General features: G+C 43.3%; 1 protein-coding gene and 1 long non-coding RNA gene across 2 annotated transcripts; one reads left to right on the top strand and one right to left on the bottom strand.

Moving 5' to 3' along the window:
* Positions 1-5,747: 5,747 nt before the first annotated feature.
* On the bottom strand, positions 5,748-26,936 carry LOC140492528 (uncharacterized). Its single transcript, XR_011963578.1, has 2 exons — positions 26,695-26,936; positions 5,748-6,068 (listed from the first exon to the last, which is right to left on the bottom strand). It is a non-coding gene; the product is annotated as an uncharacterized lncRNA (long non-coding RNA).
* LOC140492526 (interferon-induced very large GTPase 1) lies at positions 11,378-21,614 on the top strand. The gene is made up of 3 exons (XM_072591458.1): positions 11,378-11,701; positions 12,619-12,714; positions 16,383-21,614. Exons 1-3 carry the CDS (start codon positions 11,398-11,400, stop codon positions 21,119-21,121), a joined length of 5,139 nt encoding a protein of 1,712 aa, XP_072447559.1. The 5' UTR covers positions 11,378-11,397; the 3' UTR covers positions 21,122-21,614.
* Positions 26,937-27,079: the final 143 nt, after the last annotated feature.

The following is a 27,079-nucleotide window of genomic DNA, read 5'->3' as shown; positions in this document are numbered from 1 at the left end:
ACACTCTCATTCTATGCTCATAGAAGTAAACTGCTTTGTACATAACTCTGAAACCAATAGGTGTTTTTAAAAGTTGGATGTAAAATTTCTAATAAGCATGACTTGATAATACTCTGGTCTTTTGTTTTTCTTTAAGGGTCTTTGTGTTGTACAGCATTGTAAGACTGCCTGTCTAATTTTAAAGTGATGGGCACCAGCTATGTTGAATAGTCCTTCAGTACCTACATAGGCACTATGCCCCAACATCAGTACAGCATTCTGCACCAGGTCAAATTGGAGCAGTTCATCAGCTTTGCCCAAAACATCCACCCTACCCTACACCACCTTTTGCCCTCTCTCCCTCCTCTGGGCTGTAGGCTACCTAAACAGAAGATGAGGTTTCGTACCTCTAATTTCTGATTCACTGTGGCAGTGGAGGTATCCAAGGATGGTCCTGTCAGAAAGGGAGTGGGAAGGGGGAATTACAATGGGCAGTAACAAGGAATGCAGGTCAGCCCTTGCAGACACAGCTAAGATTCTCAATGAAATGTTCCCTTCGTTTACCTTTGGTCTCCCCACTGTAGAGAAGACCACATTGGGAGCATGAGATACAGTAAAGTAGGTTTTGAGGAGAGTCTCACCTGAAAGGACTGTACACTTCAGCCCCCAGTTCCCCACAACCTTCCCCAGTAGACTGATTAATAGTCAATCTGATTAATATGCTCCTTAAGTCTTTGGTTTAAGCTGTGTTCTGTTTATTTTTGAGCTTGTTCCTAAATTGTTGCTAAATCCTCAAGTAGGAAGAGGATTTGGCAAAATACTGTTTACATTTTGGTTGCCACATTATAGGAAGGATGTGAAAACTTTTGAAAGAGATTCAGGGAGATTTACTAGATTTGTTGCCTGGTATGGAGGGAAGGCCTTATGAGGAAAGGCTGAGGGACTTGAGGCTGTTTTTGTTAAAGAGAACATTTGAGGATGACTTAATTGATTATCTTGTATGTCTCAGAGGGTTAGATAGGGTGGATAGCGAGAGCCTTTTTCCTCAGTGGCTAGCATAAGGGGACAGAGCTTTAAATTGAGGGGTGATAGATTTAGAAGAGATGGCAGAGGTAGCTTCTTTACTCAGTAGTAGGCATATGTAACATCCTGCCTGCAACAGTAGGAGACTTGCCAACTTTAAGGGCATTTAAATGGTTATTGGATAGGCATAGAATCATAGGGACGTTCCACCTCTGTGCTGTTAATGTGTAGGGGGGACATGAGTAACATCCTGCCTAAAGTCAATAATGAGCTCCTTGGTTTTGCCAGCATTGAGAGTTAGATTGTTCTCAGTCCACCAATTTTCCAGGTCTTCCACCTCCCGTCTGTCATCTGTTTCATCATCTGAGATTCAACTGACTCTGGTGTCATCAGTGAACTTGTAAATGGCATTAGTCTGGCATTTGGCGATGCAGTTATGGGTATACAGTGAGTACAGTAGGGGGCTGCATATGCACCCCTGAGGGGGCTCCAGTGTTGAGTGTTGGTGATAATGAAATATTGTCCCCAATCTTCACTGATTGTGGCCTATGGGTCAGGATACTGAGGATCCAGTTAGAGATTGGGGCTTAGTCAGATCACCACTAAGTTTGGTATTCAGTCTTGAGGGGATAAGTGTTGACTACAGTTCAGCTTCAATGAGTAGGATTTTTACATATACTCTGCCAACAATTCACTTGATCTAACCTGTCTATACACGACATAAGCTTCCTTTATTTTATATAATCAAACAAGTCTGTTTGGGTTTCCTCCGGGTGCTCCAGTTTCCTCCCACAGTCCAAAAGTGCAGGTCAGGTGAATTGGTCATGCTAAATTGCAATGTTAGGTGCATTAGTCAGAGGGAAATGGGTCTGGGTGAGTTACTCTTCAGAGGGTTGGTGTGAACTTATTGGGCTGAAGGGCCTGTTTCCACACTGTAGGGAATCTAATCTAATTTCTTTAGTCATCCAGCATTCCTTACAACTACCAGCCTTTCCTTTCACCCTAACAGGAATATACTGTCTCTGAACTCACGTTATCTCATTTCTGAAGGTTTCCCATTTTCCAGCCATCCCTTTACCTATGAACATCTGCCCCCAATCATCAGCTTTTGAAAGTTCTTGCCTAATACTGTCAAAATTTAGCCTTTCTCCAATTTAGAACTTCAACTTTTAGATCTGGTCTATCCTTTTCCATCACTATTTTAAAACGAATAGAATTATGGTCACTGGCCCCAAAGTGCTCCCCCACTGACACCTCAGTCACCTGCCCTACCTTTTTCCCCAAGAGTAGGTCAACCTTTTCCACATACTGAATCAGAATTTTCTTGTATGCACTTAACAAATTCCTCTCCATCTAAACCCTTAACACTATGACAGTCCCAGTCTATGTTTGGAAAGTTAAAATATCATACCATAACCACCCTATTATTCTTACAGATAGCTGAGATCTCCTCACAAATTTCTTTCTCAATTTCCCACTGACTATTAGGGGTCTATAATACAATCCCAATAAGGTGATCATCCCCTTATTTTTCACTTCCACCTAAGTAACTTCCCTGGATGTATTTCCAGGAATATTCTCCCTCTATAGCTGTAATGCTATCCCTTATCAAAAATGCCACTCCCCCTCTCTTGCCTCCCTTTCTGTCCTTACTGTAGCATTTGTATCCTGGAATATTAAGCTGCCTGTCCTGTCCATCCATGAGCCACATTTCTGTAACTGCTATAATATCCCAGTCCCATACTGAATTCCTCTGCCTTCCCTGATGCATTGAAACAAATGCAGTTTGATTTCAGTCCACCCTTGTTCTCTGCTTTGTCCCTGCCTGTCCTGACTATTTGACTTGCTTTTTTTTCCCCCAACTGTACCAGTCTCCGATTGATCTTTCCTCACTATCTCTCCCTGGGTCCCATCTTCCCCACCTTACTAGTTTCAATCCTCGAGCAGTTCTAGTAAATTTCCCTGCCGGTATATTAGTCTCCTTCCAATTCAGGTGTAAAAAAGACAGATTGCACAGGTCACTTCTACCCCAGAAGAGATTCCAGTGATCCAAAAAAATGTGAATCCTTACCCCATACACCACTCCTCAGCCATGCATTCATCTGCTCTATCCTCCTATTCCTATCCTCACTAGCTTGTAGCACTGGGAGTAATCCAGATATTACTACTCTCGAGGACCTCATTTTTAAATTCCTGCCTAACCTCTCTATATTCACCCTTCAGAATCTCCTCCTTTGCCCTTCCTATGTCATTGACCTCCTGCTGGGCTCTCTTTCCCCCTTGAGAGCATTCTGCACCCTCTGAGACACCCTTCATCCTGACACCAGGGAGGCAACACATCATTCTGACTTTTCGTTGTTGGCCACAGAAACGTCTCTCTGTGCCTCGGACCAGAGAGTCTAATAACACAATCGATCTCTTGGAACCTGACATACCCCTTATTATTAGAGCCAGTTTCTATACCAGAAACATGGTGGTTCGTGTTGCATTCCCCTGACAATCCATCACATACTACATTTTCCAAAACAGCATACTTGTTTGAAATGGGGATAGCCACAGGAGATTCCTGCACTACCTCCCTCTCTTACTTTTCCTGCAGTTAACCCATCTACCTGACTGTGTATCTGTGGGTTTTCTCCCTTCCATCACATCCCCATTGCTCTTGTAAATTCCTCACTGCCTTTAACTGTCGCTCCAACCAATCCATTCAATCTGATAGGATTTGCAATCAACGATATTTATTGCAGATATAATCCTCAGTGACATGTAAACGCTCCCTAAACTCCCACATCTGACAAGAGAAGCATATCATTCTACCAAGGGCCATTTTTGCTTCTAATCTGCAGACCCAGAAAATAGCCCCATCTTATTCCTCTACAAAACACTGCTCCAGGCTAACCTCATAATTATGGCTTATATTTTTAAGTTTATTCAAGAGACCTATCTCAACAAGACATATAATCAAGAAAGAACACACTCTATTCACTACTGCAGACTTACAGCAAGGCCACTTAAAACTATTCACTTATCTATCTTCTGTGTTGTGACCTCTCCAAAACCGGTTCCTCCAAGATCAGTTGTGAATTTCACTGATTGTTAATTTTCCCAGACGCACTCTGATGTCCCAGAGATACATGAATTCAACAGCAGGTTCAGTGCTGTGTCAGTTAGCAGTGCAGGTTTCTTTTGCTATCCTGCACTGACCTGACCATGTGCTGCCTTTTTCTGTTTCTATCCCCTTTTAAAAGTGCTGTTGTTTTGACTTTTCTTTTTCTCTAACGTTCCAAAACAATGCAACAGCCTATAAAACTACAATTGCTGCTCCTGGAATTCGAGAAAATCCCCTCTGACAACTCAAAAGGAGCAGCCTGTTGCAGTCAGAAATCTTCTCATCCTCCGTCTTGGATTATGGACGAAAATGGAATAGTGTAGGATAGATGAACTTCAGATTGGTTCCACAGGTCAGCACAACATCGAGGGCCAAAGGGCCTGTACGGCGCTGTAATGTTCTGTCACAGGCCTTTTGTTATTTGCTCTAGGTGGTACTCAGTCTATCCACTTATTACTCCCTCCTCTCTGTCAACAGCACAAACACCATTTTCCAGGTTCAACTGGACTCCATGTTAACTCTTTTTCTCTGCAAATGCTGCTAGACCTGAGCTTTTGCCTACACTCTGGTTGCATTTCTGGTTCCCTGGGCTCTTTAATATTTTGCTTTTACTGAAAACTCCTGGTTTCTTTATCTTTGGTGCTACAAAAGGAATTTCAGCATTTTAGACATGGATAGCTAGTACAAAAATACCTTGCTTCTGCCATTTCTTTCTGAAGAAAGGTGATGGCACTTAAAATATTAACTCTACTTTCTCTTTCTACAGATGATGTAGACCCTGCAGGCATGGAGGCTCAGTGGTTAGCACTGCTGTCTCACTGCTCTAGGGACCCTGCTTTGATTCCAGCCTCAGGTGACTGTGCAATCTCCACACAGACAATCTCCCCGTGTCTGCATGGGTTTCCTCCCATAGTTCAAAGATGTGCAGTTTAGGGTGAATTGGCCATGCTACATTGCCCATAGTGTTCAGGGATGTGTAGGTTAGGTACATTAGTCAGGGTTAAATATAGGGTAGGAGGAATGAATATGGGTGGGTTACTCTTCGGAGGGTTGCTGTTGGGCGATTATGGCCTGTTTCCACACTGTAGAGATTCTATGATCCTTCACCAGCAATTTCTGATTTTGCTTCACATCTGTAGTCCTTGGTTTTACAAACAATTTTACTATTGTTCCTGAAGCTATAATATACTAGTTTACCTGCTCTTAATCTGGTCTTAACCTTCCTGTGAATAATGGGGTTTATTTCCCAGTAATTTCACAATCAAATACATGTGGCCAACCTGAAGTAATTCCCTAGTACATCATGAATTGTATAATCCATGAATTTGTACCACTCCGTTTCAACACGTGATTTCCAGGAAATGCATCAGTTTCAGTTTAGGGAAATAGTCATTCTTTTTACAGCCTTCCACCTATTCATATCGAACCTTGATTACTTTTTTAAGCACGTCGTCAAAGTCAGAAATTACACAACACCAGGTTATAGTTTTCAACAAGTCTTTTTGAAATCATTTCACCCTGAGGAAGGAGCAGCTCTCCGAAAGCTTGTGATTTCAAATAAACCTGTTGGACTATAACCTGGTGTCATGCGTCTTCTGCCTTTGTCCACCCCAGTCCAACGTTAATCCTCCAGGAGTTCTTGTTTTTGATTTGATTTATTCTTGTCACATACTGAGAAACAGTGAAAAAGTATTGTTTTGTGTGCTAATCAGACAAGTCATACCTTATGTAAATACATAGGACAACGGAACACAATGCAAAATATAGTCTAACAGTTGTAGAGAAGGATCAAGTTGAATATATGACAGGTCTGATGATAAGTCTGATAAGAGCGTGGATGAAGCTGTTCTTGAACCTGTTTGTATATTTTTTTCAAACTTTCATATCTTCAGCTTGATGGAAGAGAATATTACTGGTGGAACACTTGCGACTTTTTCTGGGAAGTTCCATTCAGCTCCTGGGGAAAAAAAACAACTGCCTTATTGATTAGATTTCTTACAGTGTGGAAACAGGCCCTTCGGCCCAACAAGTCCACACTGACCCTCCGAAGAGGAACCCCCCCCCCGCAACACTACAGGCAATTTAGCATAGCCAATTCACCTACCCTGCACATTTTTGGACCGTGGGAGGAAACCAGAGCAAAGCCAGGGAGAATGTACAAACTCCACACAGACAGTTGCCTGAGGTGGGAATTGAACCCAAGTCTCTAGCGCTATGAGGCAACAGTGCTAACCACTGTGCCATTCATATAGCAGGCCACCCAGACTTTCTCTGTACATCTGCTTATGGAGGTGATGGATGACTGGTTTCATCATTCGACTATTAATTTAGAGACCTAGGTAATGTTCTGGGGACTTGGGTTTGAATAATGTCACAGTAGCTGGTGGTGTTTGAATTCAATAAATACCCAGAGTTGACAATCTAATGATGACCATGAGACCATTGTTGATTGTCAGGAAAATCCCATCTGGTCCACTAATATTCTTTAGGAATAGTGGACAGGTTGTAGAGGGACCGGACAGGCTAGGAGAGTGTGCAAAGAAGTGGTAGCTGGAATACAATGTGGAAAAATGTGAGGGTCTGCACTTTGATAGGAAAAATAGAGACACGCACTCTTTTCTAAATGGAGAAAGGCTTCAGGAATTTGAAGCACAAGGGAGTCCTAATACAGGGTTCTCTGAAGGTTAACATGCAGATTCAGTAAGGAGTTAAGAAGGCCATTCGGCCCATCGAGTTTGCTCTGCCATTTGATCGTCTAGGAGAAAGTGAGGACTGCAATTGCCGGAGATCAGAGTTGAGAGTGTGGTGCTGGAAAAGCACACCAGGTCAGGTAGCATCCGAGGAGCGGGAGAATCGATGATTTGGGCTTATGCCCTTCATCAGGAATGAATTTGATGAAGGGGTCCTGCCTGAAACGTTGTTGTTTCCTGCTCCTTGGATGCTGCCTGACCTGCTGTGCTTTTCCAGCACCACACTCTCGACTGCCACTTGATCATGGCTGATATGTTTTTCAACCCCCTTCTCACCATAACCCTTGATCTCCTTACTGATCTACCTATCACTGTCCTAAAGACACTCAATGACTTGGCCTCCACAGCCCTCTGAGGCAATGAGTCCCACAGATTCACCACCCTCTGGCTTAAGAAATTTCAGCTCATCTCAGTTTTAACGGGTCATTTCTCCCCCCACCCCGAGGCCGTGCGTTTCGGTCCTTGTCTCTCTTACTGGCGGAAACATCTTCGCCATGTACACTCCAGTGCTAGGGACCTGGGTTCAATTCTATCCTTGGGGGACTGTCTGTGTGGAGTTTGCACATTCTCCCTGTGTCTATATGGGTTTCCTCTGGATGCTCTGGTTTCCTCCTGCAGTCCAAAGATATGCAGGTGAGGGTGGACTGGCCATGCTAAATTGTCCCATTGAGTCCAGGGATGTGTAGGCTGGGTGGATTAGTCATGGGAAATGCAGGGTAACAGGGATGTGGTGGGTCTGGATGGGATGATCTGTGGAGGATTGGTGTGGACTCAATGGGCCAAATGGCCTATTTCCACACGGTAGGAATTCTATGACTTCTACTGACTGTTGGGATAAGTACTGGGGGAACACAGATTTCTAAATTTGTTCAAGAGGGAGTGTGAGAATTAACCTGTCTTGGAGGGAGTGATAATGATGTGCAACTCACTGCTCTTGAGTGTGGTGGAAGCAAAGACAATAATTCAAAAAGTAAATTGGATGAGCATGTAAAAGAAAGGACTCATGGGGCTATAAGGTTAGAAAAGGGAATGTGCTGGGCTGGATTGCTCTGGAGAGCAGGCATAAATTCAATGGGCTGAATGTGTGCCATAAATCACTCTTTGATTCTCTTGGTTCACTATATATTGCCTCTGTCAGTTTTTGCCCTGAGGAAATTGGTTGCCACGGGTCCTAGATACACTTCAAAGCCATGTTTTGGCTACACAGAGCATGGAAATGTCTTGAGGTTGTGAAGGATGCTTATAAATGCAGATACGATCTTCCACATGGTTAACTAAGGAACTGCCTGGCTTGCAATTGTGTTTGCAATTCCATTCTCAAATTTTCTATCGAAGCTGTCACACTGATCCAATCCATTATTTAAAATGACAATTGCTATTATTTTAATCTTTATTCCCCTTACAGCAAGGGAAATCAAAGATTGGATTTTTTTGTTCTGTTGGGTTAATTTGTCCTGAGATAAGCACTGTAATCCCCATATATCATTGATTTTGTAGTGCAAGGTCAAAGGAAAGAGAAGAAACATCCAGCCTTTCAAGTACAGATTCTGAGTAATTAGCCATACATTGTGTTCGTAACTATTTCCTGGGAGTGACGTATGCTAGCAACAGAAACTACACTCGGGGTGTTTACTAGAAATCACATGTTGCTGTTTTGCAAAAAGTGGGAGGATCATCAGGGAACTATATTAGACTCTCTGAAAGCACCAATCCTTCAGTTGATAACTTGGGAGTCCAAAACAAAGCCTGGTGCCTGCCAATGGATGGAAAAGTTAAAGGTTTGGATGAATCAAAGAATTGCCACTTATTTTTTCTTGTTGTTTTAACTGCAGCAATTTCTAGGCTTTGTCACCGAGTGTCTTTAAGACAGAGATAGATAGGTTCTTGATTGGTTGGGAAATCAAGGGTTATGGGGAGAAGGCAAGAGAATGGGGTTGAGAAACATATCAGTATTGATTGCATGGCAGAGCAGACTTGATGGGCTGAATGGCCTAATTCTGCTCCTATATCTTATGGTCTTTAAATGTATACATGTCAATTTAGCATAATAGAGACATCCAGCCTCAAAGATTTTTAAAACTTGTCCCATGCCTTGTTATTGGCATTTGAAGTACCTGCTGGAATATTTTAGGTTAGATTCTCTGCGGTATGGAAACAGGCCATTCGGCCCAGCATGTCCATACTGAAGAGTAACCCACCCAGACCCATTCCCCTACATTTACCCCTGACACTCTGGGAAATTTAGCATGGCCAATTCACCTGACCTGCACATCTTTGGATTGTGGGAGGAATCTGGAACGCCTAGCGAAAACCCACACAGATACAGGGTGAACGTGCAAACTCCAAACAGACAGTTGACCGAGGCAGGAATCGAACCCGGGTCGCTGGCCCTATTAGCAGCAGTGCTAACCATTGAGCCGCCGTGCCATCCTGAATTTTAATTGTGGTTCTGCAAAATTAGTTCAGAAATTATAGTAACTGATTCCTTTCGAGGTCCACACGTGTGAAATGATATGCAGAGAATAGGTTTATGTTGATACAATTAGATGCATTAAGACGGCCAGAAGGTTGACTGCAGCATGTGCCAACATGGAGAAAGCGAGGACTGCAGATGCTGGAGATAAGAGTCGAAACGTTTGGTGCTGAAAAAGCACAGCTGGTCAGGCAGCATTTGAGGAGCAGGATGGATATGCCAACATGGACTTATTCATTCATGGGATGTGTGTGCCGCTGGTAGGTCTAGCATTTATTGCCCATCCCTAATTCCTTTGAGGTGATGCTGAACCTACTGAAACCTGTGTTGACAGGGCTGTTAGGAAGGGAGCTCCAGGACTTTGAACATATGAATGAAATAAGAGCGTGGCGAGGCCATTTGTGCTTTCAGACCTGTGCTGCTATTCCATATGATCACAGATGATCTGATTGTAGCCTGCAGTCCTAGAGGACTGGTAAACAGGGAGTCAGGTGATGCTGAGAGGAATTGAATGCTGCCAAATAGGAGTTGGGCTAAGAACTCACGCCATGATGTGAAGGGTGTTCCAGGAGCCTCTGAAGTGGCTGATTTGGCAGTCTACTTGCAGATCTGGACCCCACTTGTTTTAGTGTCATTCGATGCAGGCTTCCTTGAAGAGGACAGGCGGCCTTTCGAGAATTGAAGTGGATGCACTATGTGCTCCCGCTGTGAATGCTGCTCTCCAGAACCCCCCCCCTCAACTCCACACCCGCATTAAATGCAGCATCACTTCAAAGCTACACTCAAGTTTACATGCTACCCAGCGCCACAGCAACAGTCACTTGGTGGGTAGAGGACCATTTAGGCAGTTCACCAGTAGTTCTTCAAAAGGCAGTTATACATAATATGACATAGCACATAAGACTATAAGATATAGAAGCAGAATTGGGCCATTCAGCCCATCGATTCAACAATTGGTTTAACAGAGCAGTGTGGTGGCTCAGTGGTTAGCACTACTGCCTCACAGCACGAGGGACCCACGTTCAATTCCAGCATTGGGTGATTGTCTGTGTGGGCTTCCTCCCACAGTCCAAAGATGTGCAGGCCAGGTGAAATGGCCACACTGAATTGCCCATAGTGTTCAGGGATGCCTAGGTTAGGTGCATTAGTCAGGGGTAAATATAGAGTAGGGGGAATGGGTCTGCACGCGTTACTCTTTGGAGGGTTGCTGTGGACTTGTTGGGCTGAAGGGCCTGATTTGCACACTGTAGGGTTTCTAAGATTCACCAACCTCTGGCTGAAGAAATTCCACCTCATCTCAGTTCTAAAGGGTCATCCCTTCACTCTGAGGCTGTGGCCTCAGGTACTAGTCTCTGTGACTAACGGAAATACCTTCTCCTCGTCCAGTGTTCAATAATAGAACATAGAACATAGAACATAGAACAATACAGCACAGAACAGGCCCTTCGGCCCACGATGTTGTGCCGAACTTCTATCCTAGATTAAGCACCCATCCATGTACCTATCCAAATGCCGCTTAAAGGTCGCCAATGAATCTGACTCTACCACTCCCACGGGCAGCGCATTCCATGCCCCCACCACTCTCTGGGTGAAGAACCCACCCCTGACATCTCCCCTATACCTTCCACCCTTCACCTTAAATTTATGTCCCCTTGTAAGTTTCAATCAGATCCCCCCTCAATGGGTCTAAACTCCATTGAGTACAGACCCAGAGTCCTTAACCACTCCTCCCATGTCAAGCCCTTCATCCCCAGGTTTGTTCTTGTAAACCTCCTCTGGTCTTCCAAAGCCAGCGCATCATTCTGAGCATAAATAAGTGTCTTTTATTTTTAAACAATTACAGTTCAAACACAACTAAATTAAATTTTGTAGTTTTCATTGGTATAGTAGGAGCACTGGTTCTGAGTCTATCAACAAGCTTCAGATTTTACATTGTTATAGAAGAAGGCAAGAATAGCACAGAAAGAATTAATGTTTCCAATGTATTGCTTCAGAGTCTATTAACGATTCGGCTAACAACTTTGTATTTTCTCACAGGTGTTGCTAACTAACTGTCCCACAAAATGGCTTCGGAACAGAGTCCATCAAACATTCTACGGAAAAATCGCAGAACGCTCATTGACATTCTGAAAGAGCAACCAAACGTTCTCCTTGATGAGCTTGATGCGATGCTCATTTTCAAAGTGGATGAGTATAATAGTATTGATGGGATCACAGATCCCAAGGATAAGATCAGAACAATTATAAACACTGTGGTTCTGAAGGGAGAGGAGACTTGTGAGATCTTTCTAAGAGTTCTGCAAAGTTTACAGAATGAATTCCCAGGAGTGGATGAAATATTGGTTGGATTTAATCTTGCCACAAGAGGTGAGTTGGAACTTGCAAGTCAGTATTACTAAATTAACAATCAGACCCTGTAAGTTTCAAAATCATATGGAAAGGGATAAGGATAGTGCAGAAGTTAGGTCCCTAAATTAGAGGCGGGGGGGTGGGGGGGGGGGGGTGGGAAGGCCAATTTCAATATCAGTAGACAGGATCTGGCAAACGCACACTGGTAGCAGCTACTTGCAGTTAAGTCTACATTTGGAAAAGTGGGAGCCTTCTAAAAGCAACATAGTAAGAGTTCACAGCCAGCTAAGAGTGAAGCACAACAACCCACACAGTCTTTTTATCACTTAATACTTCATTAAATCAAGTATCTTCCTGCAACAATTTTCATTGTGTTTGTAAGCTTCCATTGAGAAGTACTGACATTGTTAAACAGATTTGTAGGCAGCATTTTGGTAGTTAGCATCAAGAGATACCATAGAAGAATCATACAATCTGTACAGATTGAAAGCAGGCAGATGGCCCACTAAGTCCACAGCAACCCAACCCTATAAACGTGCATTTCCTGCAGCCAATCCACCAAGCCTGCACATTCCAGGATGCTACAGGCAATTTAGTACAGCCAATGCACCTAATCTGCACATCCTTGGACTGTGGGAAAAAACTGGAAACCCATGCAGACACGGGGACTGCATACAAATTCCACATTGACAGTCACCCAAGGGTAGAATTGAACCTAGGTCCTTGATGCTGCAAGACAGCAGTGCTAACTACAGAGTCACCGTGCTACCGAGGACACTGATATACAGAGTCAAGCTGTGGGTCAGCTATGACCTCATTGACGGTGAACAGCCTTGAGGGGAGAACTCACTCCTCCTGTTCCTACCTTCCTGCTGAACTAGTGCTATTTCAATGCTTTGTATGGTTTACAGGGTCTGTTTGTTCTCTTGACTCAGGTGAATCTTGCTGTACTAATGCAAATGGAACTCCTGCTGCTGAGAAGGACTTGCTCAATCAACAAGAAGAAAACCGACAAAGAATTGGGAAAAAAGGTGCATCATTTATTGAATTGGGTTGGCTACAAACAGTTTATCGGTAAAAACAAGGACTGCAGATGCTGGAAACCAGAGTCTAGATTAGAGTGGTGCTGGAAAAGCACAGCAGGTCAGGCAGCATCAGAGGAGCAGGAAAATCAACGTTTCGGGCAAAAGCCCTTCATCAGGAATCAGAACAAACAAATAGTTTTTTTCTGAGGGACTGCAGAGACTTTACTGTAATATCTACAATGTTAGGGTTGCTCAAGAATCAAACTTCTTTCCTTAACCAAATCAGAAATTTCTGGAGAATTGCAGTAGGTCTGGTAGCATCTGTTTCCGGTCCAGTGAAACCTTCATTTATTTAATATAGCACAGGAATGGACGTTTTGGCCCACCATGTTGTGCTGAACATGATACCAAATTAAACTAATCCCTTCTGCCTGCTCTTGATCCATATCCCTCCATTTCTTGCAGATTCACGTGCTTATCTAAATGTCTCCTGAATGCCTCTTTTGTATGTGCTTCCACCATCATCCCTGGCAGCACATTCCAGACTCCTACCACACTCTGTAAAAAACTTTCCCTCCATCATCTCAAATGCATGCCCCTAGTATTAGATATTTTAACTCAGGGAAAAAAGATTCTGACCGTCATCCCTATCTATGCATCTCAGAATTTTATAGACTGCTACCACATCTCCCTTCAGCTTCTGCTGCTCCAGAGAAAACAACCTGAGTTTTTCTAGCCTCTCCTTATAGCTCATACCAATTTAATCCATGCATCATCCTTCTGCACCCTCTCTAAACTCTCCACATTCTTTCTATAATGTGGCGACCAGAACTGAATGCAATACTCTTCAGTGTTTGGCCTAACCAAACTCTCATAAAGCTGCAACACAACATCCTGACTCTTATACTCAATTCCCCAACCAATAAAAGCAAGCATGCCTTATGCCTTCTTTACCAGCCTATCTATTTGGGTGGCCACTTTCAGGGAGTTATGGACTTGAACCCTCAGATCCCTCTGTACATCAATGCTGTTCAGGGTCCTGCCATTAACTGGATACATTTCCTTCACATTTATGTCCCAAAGTATAGCACCTCACACTTACTGGGATTAAACTTCATCTGCTATTTTCTTGCCCATATCTGCAGCTGATCTATCTCCTTTGATCTGTACCCTTTGATAACATTCTACAAAGCACCAGAGACCCGGGTTCAATTCCCGCCTCAGGCGACTGACTGTGTGGAGTTTGCACATTCTCCCCGTGTCTGCGTGGGTTTCCTCCGGGTGCTCCGGTTTCCTCCCACAGTCCAAAAATGTGCAGGTCAGGTGAATTGGCCATGCTAAATTGCCTGTAGTGTTAGGTAAGGGGTAGATGTAGGGGTATGGGTGGGTTGCGCTTCGGCGGGGCGGTGTGGACTTGTTGGGCCGAAGGGCCTGTTTCCACACTGTAAGTAATATAATCTAATCTAATCCAATAAAAAAAAACCCATTGATCTTTGTGTCTACTGCAAACGTGCTAAAATCTACATTTTCATCCAAGTAATTTACATATATCACAAATATCAGAGTATGGGATCCATGCGGAACACCACCAGTCACAGATCTCCAGCCTGAAAGTCACTCTCCCACCACTATCCTCTGCCTTCTATGGGCAAGCCAACTCTGATTGCAAATGGCCAAGTTACCATGGATTCCATGCATCTTAATCTTCTACATGAACTTACCATTGACGGACCTTGTTGAAAGCCTTACTAAAATCCATACAGACAACATCCACTGCTCTACCCTCAACGATCACTTCGCCATCTCCTCAAAAAATTTAATTAAGTTAGTAAGACATGACCTGTCCTGCTCAAAGCCAATACAAGATTCAGTACGGTCCCTCCTGCAGTTGGACTATCCACATACTGTTTCAAGAAACCCTCTTGGATGTACTTAATTAGGCCACACTTTTCCAAATATGCGTTAAGTTCTATCCCTAAGAATTCTCTCCAATAGCTTCCCAACTACTGAAGTGAGACTCACCATCCTCAATTATCACTATTTCCCTTCTCGAACAGAGTAACAACATTACCTACTCACCAGTCCTACGGGACCACACCAGTGACTAGTGAGGATACAAAAACCTTGGTCAAGGCCCAGCAATCTCCTCTCTTGCCTGTCTCATAACCTGGGGTAGAAACTATCAGGTTCTTGAAATTTATCTACCTTAATACTCTTCAAGAGACCCACTACTATTTTTTCCTTGATCTCAAAATGCCCTGGCATATTAGCTTGCTCCACTCTAATCTCACTATCCTCTATATCCTTCTCCTGGGTGAATACCAATGCAAAGCACTCATTTAGGATCTCATCCAAACATAAGTTCCCTCCTTTATTGTGGAGTGGTCCTACCTTCTCTTTAGCTTTCCTTTTAGTTTTAATGTCAAGATAGAATGCCGTGGGATTCTCTTTAACCCTACTCTCCAAAGTCATTTCATGGCCCCTTCTTGCTCTCCTAATTTCCTGCTTGAGTACTACTCTGCTTTCTTTATATTCCTCATGGGCCTTGTCCAATTTTCGAAAACTTACATATGCCCCTTTTTCCCTTTTGGCTAAATTCAGAACCTCCCTCATTATCTAAGGGTCCTTTACCTTGCCATCCTTGTCTTTCATCCTTAAGAACATGCCAGTCCTCAACTCTGATCAGTAGGTCTTTAAACAACTCCCACATGCCAAATGTGGACTTGCCCAATAACAAGTTCCTCCCAATGAACACTCCCTAGTTCCTGCCTAATACTGACATAATTTGCCCTTCCTCAGTTTAGTACATTCCCGCAAGGTCTTGACTTATCCTTATTCATATCAATCTTAAAACTTAAGGACTTGTGACCACTGTTTCCAAAATGTGCTCCCATTAAAAGGTCAGTCACCTTGCCAGGCTCACTAGCCATTACAAGGTCCAGTATGGCTCCTCCTGCAGTTGGACTATCTACATACTGTTCCAAGAAACCCTCTTGGATGTACTTAACAAATTCTGCACCATCTAAGCCTTTTGCTCTAAGGGAGCCCCAGTCAATACTGGAGAAGTTAAAGCCACTCACTATGACAACCCTGTTGTTATTGCATCTTTCCATAATCTGCTTACATATTTGTTTCTCAATGTATCGGTGACTGTTGCAGGGCAATTGTATGATCCTATCAGAGTGATTACACCCATCTTATTTTTGAGCTGTACCCTTCCTGCCTCAGTGGATGAGCCCTCCAGTATGTCCTCTCTGAATGCAGATGCGACGTTCTCCCTGACTTGAAATGCAATTCCTCCACCTCTTTTACCTCCCTCTCTATCTCATCTAAAACAACGAAACCTGGGAAAGTTTAGCAGCTAGTCATGTGACTCTCTCAACCAAGTCTCTGTAATGGCCACAACATCATATATATTTTTATTCTTTCCTTAACTTATTGGTTCAGATTTCTAATGGATCTCATAGGCCATTGATTGAATAAAACCCAGGTCCCTCATTGCTAACTACTGAGCAACTGTGCTACGTAAGATGGGCACTTAATTAAGAAATCTCTAGTGTAACTTAATGTAAACTTGAGGGAACATATTCTATGTTGAAATGGACTGCAATATCAGAAGAGAAATATGTTTAATTTACATATTTGAAGCATCTTTTGTATTTTTCATTTCACAGTCAAAGAAAACAATTTTCAGGAAGTGCTTTCCAAGCTGAAACTACAGAAGTACTTGAGAGAGAAACTTTCTTTAAGCAAAATTCTTGAAATTGGCCCAGAAACCATAGCGTGTGCAAAGCCACAAAGCTTGGAAGATATTCCGTGGTATTTTCTAAAGAAACTTATGATTCTCAATTTGACAGCCAGAAATATCAAATGCTCAGTAGACATTCCTAAACTGACCGTTGACCAAACAAATTTTTCCAATCTTTTTGATATCACGGGAAAAGACACTGGCGATGCATGCAATCCACTGGATGTCATTACTGCAGTTTTCCTTTGTGCTGACAGCATCCTGCATCAAGAGATGATGATGAAGATGTCTATGTGTCAGTTTGCACTGCCTCTCTTACTGCCAGATTACAGCAAGGACAACAGCACCCTACTGCTGTGGGCCATGCGTTTCATTGTGAAGAAGTGGAGACCTCAGTCACTCGAGGCGAGTAAAGGATTCAAAGAGGCAACAATGGTGACCATGCCAATACACGTTATTTCATTTATTCGCCTGGGTGAGTGCAGCACTTCCAAATCAAGTATTCTCAACGAGGTATTAAGTAACCCCCACCATCATCACAACTTCTTTGTCACTCACAGCATGGAATGTGGTGATATTCCTCGGAAAATTTCGGACGGATTAGTGGAGTTCTGCTGGTACCTCCCCTGTGGCAAGAGAAATATTGATATCTTCACAGAACCCGTCCTCGTTGCCAACCTCCGTGGTGATGCAAGTACGCTACGCTCCCAAGTTCATTTCCTGGCTCAGGTATCCTCAGCAGTCTTTATATTTGTCAATCAGATCGGTGCCAACGAGTTCGCTTTTTTGGAGTCCGTCGCTGAATTGGAAACGCGATACTTCCTCATCCTCAATCCACAGCCGGACCAGCAGGTTGTTACAAGCAGCTTTCTCCAGACATTGGCTCCATTAATGAAGTTGGAACGGAACCACATTATTGTTAAAAATAAGAATGTGAACACATCAATGTTTGTTGAACAAATCCGATCATGCATCAAGGAGACTTTGGAAAATATGACAGATTGTGTGAGCATTGAGGGAATGGCTGATGTAGCTCGCAAGTTAGGGATTTTAGTGGATGAAGATGAGCCACGCTGCCATAGTGCTAAAGAAGTGGCAGAGGCTGCCATGGGAGACATGCGAAGTGTGGCAGAGTATAAGATGGAAAAACTACCCTTACAGGGAGAGCTCTGGAAGAAATGGTCGAAGATAGACAAGGAGCTTCGTCGCCAGAAGGAGCGTGGCGATATGCCTGTTGAGGCATACAACTCCAAACTCAGACTTGAACTAACAAATATCCGGAAGAAACAGCAAGAGTATGACATTACGGAAAACCTTTCTGAGTTTGTCGCAGTAATGGCAAATACAAGCCACGATGAAAGACACTTTTTCCTGAAATGGATCAAATATCTTCTCGATGCCACCGCACGAGAAGAGCTTTCTGAATTACGTGAAGCTTATAAACAACTATATAAAGCATCACCTGGTGCAACCAAAAAACTCACAGACCTTGACAAACAAATATCAGACAGTTCTCTAGGGCTAGAACACTTCATGCGAGAAATCGGACAGGTTTATGAAGCTGAGGCAACTCTAGTTCAGGAACACATTCTGTCAGAAGATAAGCGTCAGTATACATCACTTCCTAGTGTGGTTGCTGATCTCATGTTAGATGGCTTTCCACTTGAGCTTCTAGATGGCGATGCATCCAGCATTTCTGAACAGTGGGTCAGCGCTGTGCTCACACATCTTTCAAAGAAACTAGGACCAGATACTAAAATAGTTGTTCTGACTGTCCTGGGTGTACAGAGTACAGGGAAGTCTACCCTCTTGAACACTATGTTCGGTTTGCAGTTTGCAGTGAGCAGTGGGAGATGTACAAGAGGAGCCTTCATGCAGTTGATCAAAATTACAGGAGACCTGAGCAAGGAGATTGGTAGTGAGTACCTGATGATTATTGACACTGAAGGATTAAAAGCTCCAGAACTGGCAAAGCTGGAGGACAGCCATGAACATGATAACGAACTTGCAACGCTGGTTGTTGGACTGAGTGACGTTACATTAGTCAATATGGCTATGGAAAACTCTTCTGAAATGAAGGATGTCTTGCAGATAGTGGTGCACGCCTTCCTGAGGATGAAAGAGGTAGGGCACAAACCAAACTGTCAGTTCATTCATCAAAATGTGGGAGAAGTGTCAGCACATGATCAGAACATGAGGGACAGGAAGCATCTCCTGGATCAGTTAAATGAAATGACTAAGGCAGCAGCAAAGATGGAGAAGAAAGAATACGAATTCACAAAGTTTTCAGATATCATGGAATATGATCCTGAAAAGAACAACTGGTACATTCCAGGCCTCTGGCATGGTGTTCCTCCCATGGCACCGGTAAACACTGGCTACAGTGAAAATATATTTGAACTAAAGAAATATCTGTTTGATTTGTTTAAGCAACGCAGAGAAAGAAAAGAACCATTTACGATTCACCAATTCATAGAATGGATGAAGGGTTTATGGAATGCAGTAAAGTATGAAAATTTCATTTTCAGTTTTAGAAACAGCCTAGTTGCAGATGCTTACAGCCAGCTCAGTTTGAAGTACTCAGAATGGGAGTGGCAATTTAGGAAAAGCATTCATTCCCAGGTAGAAAAGGCCGAGAACAACATTGGGAATCACCCTCTTGATCAGCTTGATGATTTGTACCAGAGTTTGATACAAGAAACAAATAAAATTCTCCAGGCGCAAAAGCAAATGATTCTCATACAACTGGAAAAATACTTCAACAGCAAAGTAGACAACATCCATCTTGTGGAGAAATTCAAAATGGATTTCACCCTGAGTACTGAGAGTTTGCGAAATGAGCTTGAGATTTACAGCAAGCGCAAATGTGAGGATGCAATTCGGAGGCGCAAAGGCATGGCCAAACTGGATAACATACAGAAGGAGTATCAGGGGATTATTCAGAAACAGGTCTGTGAGCTGCTACAAATGTGCAAAGAGTTGAATGCTGAACTCAATGACAGTAAACTCAAGGAAAAGTTTGAAAAGATGTGGGGAGATACAGTCCAACCACTTCAGGCAATGTCATTCAAACAACAGAACATCGAAATTGAGTTTGAAAATCAACTGCAACAAAATCTACGCCATCGAGGCAGTGCGGTGTGCCAGAGATTAGATACCGCTGGGAAACTATTTGAAAAAGGACAAGTCAAGTTTAAAGTTACCAGGGATCATATTGAGAGAGGTTATTGGCAAAAAGCTAAAGACCTTTTTACAAATGGATCTAGCAGTGAAGTACAAGTGTTTGCAGATAGTTTAATTGAAAACGCTGAGCAGTTTGCACTGGAAAAGCTGAAAGCAAAAGTTGACTTCGATCCAACTTACTGTCAAACATTGCTGAAAAATACTGATGAAACATTACTCAATGGGAAATGGTACTACTTTCACACGAATGTTAACTTTGAGGTAGATCTAAAGCTGCATATGTGTGGTTTTGTCCTGCCGATTTTCCAAAAGATGCACCAAGATTTCTTCAGAGAGAACGATCCACTGACTTGTCTGACAGCAATGAAGGATGTCTACTATTCCATTTTTAAAGATATTTACCACGAGAAAGATCAAAGTCAGAAAAGGGCTCAAGCTCTGTGCAGCAACTGCCTCCAGCCCGCACTTCAGAAAGCCATTGACAAAAAGCTTGGTGTGGAGATTGTCGAAGATGTAAAAGCCAGCTGTACAAACCACGAAATGAGCAGCAGAGCCTATCTCCAAGCTGTGATTCTACTGGATTTGCTGGATGAGCACCGTGTGGAAAATTACTTACAATATATCAAAAACTATGAGCATTTTGCAAGACAGTGGATCAGGAAAAGAATAATAAAGAATTACACGGGAACAACTAAAATTATGGAGATCATCACAAAAATAATCCGAGCACTGATACGAAAGACAAAAGATGCCATAAAACAAGCAATGGTGACGGAGAAGGAGAACGTGTCAGAGTTTTTAACAGAATTTTGTGACATTTTGAAGAATGATTTTGTGATTAACAAGGAGAATTTGGAAATTATACTCTTTCAGAATGCTGTCACAGCCAGAGAGTTTGCTGCTGATTTTACTGCGGCCCTGGACGACATGGAGGAGAAACTCACATCAGACTTTCACAAGAATTGCGACATTGAAGAAGTTCTGCTATGTCTGCCAATGCAGCCGGATGAAGAGATCTTCCGCCAAGTTCTCGGCTGTGGGAAGATGTGCCCATTCTGTGGAGTGCCTTGTGAACGTGAAGGCTCAGGACATAAGGAGCATTTTGCTACAACCCATCGACCTGAAGGACTAAATAGTTATCGCTATATTGACAACAACAAGCTTGTGGCGACAGTGTGCACTTCTGCAGTAGCATCTGACAGTTCATTCCGCTGTGCGGAGACAGAATATACATTCCATCCCTATAAAGACTACCGCAGTGTAAATGATTATTTCGCTTCCTGGGATATTCCGCCTGACACAAGTATCCAAGCAGCAACCTACTGGAAATATGTCCTGTCTACTTTTAATAGAGAGTTTGCAGAAGCTTACAAGGCCAAAAAAGCTGATATTCCTGTTGACTGGAAAAAAATACAGAAGGAAACTGTAAGGGCAGAAATTGTGAAAACATACAATATGTTTAGGAAAAAAGAACTGAAATAGTTAGAAATTCAGGATGATCAGATGTCCACTTTAAATACTATTAACTCAGTTTCAGGTGAGGATTCAGGTGAACTTAGCCCTTCACAAAATCAGGAAGCAAAGAACTTCAGAAATTGTGCAAAAATACTAGTGAACTGAACTGAAAAATGTGTTGCTGGAAAAGCGCAGCAGTTCAGGCAGCATCAAAGGAGCAGGAGAATCAACGTTTCGGGCATAAGCCCTTCTTCAGCCTCACTTTCTCCTAGTGAACTGAACTGTCTAGTCTCCTACAAGAGAGTTAATTGCCAATCTAGAGGGGAATAATGTACTGATCAATGTTATCTCAGTGATTATAGTTTGCTTTAAATATATTTCTGAGATTGTAGTTGAAGTAGTTTAGAGGGAATCCCACTGAGGCTGGGCTAGAAACAATGCTTAAATTAGGATAGGTTGAATTAAATAGAAGGAATCAATTGTCATAATTCTGAACTCTTACTTTATTATCCTGCAATACGTGGACATATTCAATAAAGTTTGTTATGCATCCTTCTATGTACTGATTAGCTCTTATTTCTGTCCTTTTTTGCTTTATGCACTCCTTCTGTTACCAAAATAACTCAGTTACGATTTGGCTACAATTATTAGGAAGCTGTGGATAAGCCTGTCCATCCCTCAGTGTCCTCAAAAGATGGTGGTTGGATTACTGGGGTGGGGTACAGAGAAGAGTTATGAAGATGCTGCCAGGAATGAAGAATTTTAGTTAAGACTGGATAGCCACAAAAAGGATTCTTACCGACATACAAACAATGTATAACCATTACAAACTGTGTTAAAATAGACACATTAAATCTGAACTTAAAAACAATTCCCTGGTTAAAATCCAAAATGAAATTGCTGGATGGCTTTAAGTATATCCTTGCCTTTATGCATTTGTTTTCTTTGGAACAAAAGAGGCTGAGAAACGATTTAATCGAAGTGTATAATATTATTTAGATTTATTTAATACTATCACATGTTCCTACAATGAAAAGTATTGTTTTGCGAGTTATTTGCGAAGTGTCACCACTCCCTGGCGTCACCTCGGATTTGTTTGCATTGCATGCTATTACTGCAACAGCTTTTGGTTCAGCAATTCATCTTCGCCTCAGTTGGCTTCTCCTTCTTCTTGCCCTTCCTCTGCTGCTCTTCCAGTCACTGCTGCTTGGCCAGGGTCTAAGCTAGAGCAGGCCATGGTCTGGGGCTGCATGTGTCTCCTCCTACCTCCTGTTCCATCTCTGATGCTCCTCCAGACACTGATGCTGGACAGCGGCTGCAGGGGTCTCGGTGACGGGCACATCCTCCGCTCCTGCTCCTGCGGCATGTCTGAGCTGGAGTGGGACATGAGCCTGGTGCTATCCAAGGCCTGGCCTCTCACAGAAGGATGTGGCCCAGGGGACAACAGGAGAAAAATGAAGACAGACTGTAGAGAAAGGACCTATTTGCCTTAGCGGGATTGGTCAAGAATCCAGAGGTGTCGCAATTTGTTAGATTGGAGAGGAGTTGAGAAGATGCTCATCCAAAGAATAGTGCCGATGTGGAACTCTCAAAAGTGCCGTAAAGAGCCAAAAACTTGCACTGTATTGAAAATAAAAAAAATCTTTTTGGATAGACACTTGGAAGTGTTATAAGCTACACAGTTATGGAGACAGGGCTGGTAAGAGGGATTAGGCCGAATGGTCCATCTTGCTCGGCACACGGATGATGGGCAAATGGCATCACTCTGCTCAGTAAAACTCTGTACCTTCATTCTTGAAACGTTGCAATTCAAGTCGTGAAAATATTCTAGATAATGCTGAATTTTTGGCGAGTTGTCTGAAATGCATCTTGTAGATGGTGTTCACATATTGCAGTGGTGGTGGAGGACATAGATGCTTAATGAGTGTTAAACAAGCAGGCAGCAGGCACTGGTAAGACAGCTTGTACAGAAGCACTTCTCTGGGGAAAATGATACTCCATTCCATTTCTGTCTTGTGCCTTGGCGAGTCAAGAAGTGAACCAGTTACTGCAGATTACAGTGTGTGATCCACTCTAGCAGCAACATCATATATCTGCGTGATGCAGTATCGTTTCACAGAGTCATAGAATCCCTACAGTGTGGAAACAGGCCATTTGGCCCAACAAGTCCACATCAACCCTCTAAAGAGTAACCCTCCCAGACCCATTCCCTTATCACTCTACATTTACCCCTGATTAGTGCACCTAACCTACACATCCCTGAACGCTACGGGCAATTTAGCATGGTCAATTCATCTAACCTGCACATCTTTAGACTGTAGGAGGGAACCAGAGCACCAGGAGGAAACCCACGCAAACACAGGGAGAATGTGCAAACTCCACACAGTCGCCCGAGGTTGCAGTCGAACACGGTCCCTAGTGCTGTAGGGCAGCAGTGCTAACCACTGAGCACTGTGCCGCCCAAGTACCTGGAGCGTGGTAACCCCAATTTGTTACAGTAGATAATAGTAATGCCATTTAAGCATTATGGGTGGGGCTGGGGGTGGGCAGACAGTGTTGGTTATGATCTCTATTGTTAGAATCAGCCTGAAACTTTATGTGGCGTGAATGCAACTCATTGCTTATCCAGCCAAACATGGATATTGTCTAGGTCTTTCTGCACTGAGGGAAGAAGTATGTCTGAGGAATGCATGCAGGTGTGAACTGTTTCATTAACAAAGGGACTGCAAATGAAACTCTCTAGGAGGCTGCTCAAAAGAACTCCTGCAGAAAGATCTTGGGCCTGAGACCATTATTAGAAACATAGCAAATAAGAGCAGGAGCAGGCCATTCGGTCCTTCAGGTCTGCTCGCCATTCAAGATGATCATGATTGATCACCCAGCTCAGTGCCCTGCTCTCTCTTCCCCACCCCTCCTACCCCATACCCTTTGATCCCTTTAGCCCTAAGAACTACAATCTTGAAAACATTCAATGATTTGGAATTATAGAATCATAAAATTCCTACAGTTGTGTCTGGTAATGACTACAGCTAGTGGAGAGCTTTCTCCCAATCCACAATAACTTCAGTTTCAATAACAATTGTCAAATATTGCATTGGTGTTAACTCATCTCTGTAATTCAACTTGTGCCTACAATTTGACTGGAGCTATAATGAAGCCTGATGAAGTTCAAACTAAGCATTGTGGGCAGACTATTGGTTAAGAGCCAGTCGATAGCACCTTCTGGTGACTCTTTCTGTCTCCTGCTGAAGATATGGTAGTCATAGACTGGCTTGGATTTGACCTGCTTGAGAGGACATAGCTGAGCAATTTTGCACATCGTTAGGTATGTGCCTGTGTTGCTGCAGTACTGGAACACGTAGGGTGTGGCATTTTCTATGGCATCACAATGTATGAAAATCAGAGTCAGACTCTTCATCACACAAAACAATAATCACGAATGGTAAAATTTGACAGATTGTTCCCACATATTAATCATTTCTCAATTTTCAGAGCAGTTGACTAACAGTGTCACGCACTGATTTACCAATGGTCTGCAGTGGGACTTGAACCAAACCCTTTCCAGCTCAGGGTGAGGAGAACACATTCAGCTCTAAGTTCAGGAAAGAAACTGTCAGAAAACAATTTCCAATTGCCTGTAATTAAAACCTGTGTATGTCACTTTCTTAGACCTTAATGAGGTTTGATAATTATACAATAATACAATGGAGAACAGGAACAGGCCCTTCGGCCCACCTAGCCTGTGCTGATTCCTAATCCATATTTAGACCTGCTACTTATTGCCCATTTCTATCCCTCTGATCACTTCCCATTCATCTGTTAATCAAGACATGCCTTAAATGGTGCTAACATACCTGGTTCTGCAACCTCCGCTGGCACAGTGTTCCAGGCGACCACCAAGCTCTGTGTGAAATATTTTCCCTCTCTCACCTTGAATCTGTGTCTTCTTGCGGTTGACTTTTTCCACCCAGGGAAAAGCCTCTGACTATCCACCCTATCTACGCCTCTCATAATTCTGTCAGGACACTATCTCAGCCTCCATTTTTCTAGTGAAAACAATCTGGGATTATCCAGCCTCTCCTCACAACTAAAAACCTCCAGACCAGTTCTCCGGCACACTTAATCCACAAACACTTGCCCCTCACATCCACATAAAGTTTCCACTTATGTTGAATGATAGAGTCCCTAGTGTGGACAGAGGTCATGTGGCTCATCTGATGAAGGGCTTTTGCCCGAAACATCCATTTTCCTGCTCCTTGGATGCTGCCTGACCTGCTGTGCTTTTCCAGCACCACTCTAATCTTGATTTGGAGATGCCGGTGTTGGACTGGGGTGTACAAAATTAAAAATCACACAACACCAGGTTATAGTCCAATTAAACCTGTTGGACTATAACCTGGTGTTGTGTGATTTTTAACTTTGTACACTCTAACCTTGGCACTGATTAGAGCGCCGGGTGCTCTGAAAGCTAGTGCTTCCAATTAAACCTGTTGGACTATAACCTGGTGTTGTGTGATTTTTAACTTTGTGCAATCTAATCTTGACACTGATCAGGGGAAAATGTTGAGTAATAGGGTTAGAGGAATGGGTCTGAGTGGGATACTCTTTGGAGAGTTGGGTCAAATGGCCCTGTTTGCACACTGTAGGGATTCAATGATAAAGTTAAAAATCACACAACACCAGGTTACAGTCCAACAGGTTTAACTGGAAGCACTAGCTTTCGGAGCGACGCTCCTTCATCAGGTGATAGTGGAGGGCTCAATCGTAACACAGAATTTACAGCAAAAATTTACAGAGTGACGTAACTGAAATTATACATTGAAAAACTGAGTGTCTGTTAAGCCTTTCATCTGTTGGAATACAGTGATAGTTTCACTTCTTTCATGTGTAAATCACAAAACCTTTTTTTAAAAGTTGCGTTCTCAGGTTAGCTGTTAACAATGGTGATAGCCAAACAATATGTTGAAGGTGTTGGCCCCCTGTGTTCTCTGTCTATGACCTGATGTTTGGATTGATTCTAATCTAAAAAGTGAGATAATGAAAACTTGCATGAATTCATGCAGTTTTTGAGCAAAGTACAATGTAACCCTGCAAGTACAAATTCACCCCACAAAATATATGTGTGCATGTGGGTCTTTGTCTGTGTGTGTGTGTGTCTGTCTGTGTCTGTCTGGGGTGGGGGTTGTGAGTGTGAGAAAGTCCAATAATAATAATCATCATCAGCATCATCCCCTCTCCCCCGCCCTCCCCACGGCAGGTGGTCCAGTCCCATTTACTGCCAATGGCCCTCGCACGTACAGTGGGCTCTACCACTCTCCGTTAGGGGGATCGAGAGGTCAGCTTCACACAGGCATCGCCAGGAATACGCGGGCACCCCCCCCCCCCCCCCCCGCCGCAAGGGGCAAGATGGCGCAGCCCAGCTGAGCTTCTACGGAGAAGGGGCGCGACCATTCCGCCCGACAGGGGTGCGCATGGGAAGGGGTGAGAAATGTCATACTTCCGTACACGAACTAGGAACAAAAGACGAGTTTTATTTATTCCCCTGACACTGAGATCCTCAACGGATCTCTCTGGTAAATGGAATCCTCATATATACTTACATCGCTGGGGAGGAGTCGGTTGGCAAACTTATCTAAAGTATTGCGCGCGATCGTTGTCTTTTCAGGAAAGAGGAATTTAAAGTCTTAAACGATCTGACTTCATAAAAACAAAACTTATCGTCAAAAATAAATATGTGAGAGACTGAGGAATCCTCCCTTTCCACATCAAGCGGACAGTCTCCACGTGGGGGGGGGATGATTGACAGCGAGACGGTCCAACCGGAGTGTAGCAGGTCCATTGACATTGACCAATCCGTGAAGGACGCAGGCGGGGTGACCTCCACTTCGACCAATCGGATGTCAGGTGCGCCCTTCCCGCCAATCGGCTGGGAGCAAGGTCGGGGCGGGCCCCGCGTGACCGACGGTTGGTGAGCAGGAAGGCGGG

Source organism: Chiloscyllium punctatum, chromosome 21, assembly GCF_047496795.1.
Source record: "Chiloscyllium punctatum isolate Juve2018m chromosome 21, sChiPun1.3, whole genome shotgun sequence".
Taxonomy (NCBI): domain Eukaryota; kingdom Metazoa; phylum Chordata; class Chondrichthyes; order Orectolobiformes; family Hemiscylliidae; genus Chiloscyllium; species Chiloscyllium punctatum.
The sequence above is the reverse complement of the archived record's forward strand: the minus strand, read 5'-3'. Positions and strand labels throughout refer to the sequence as shown.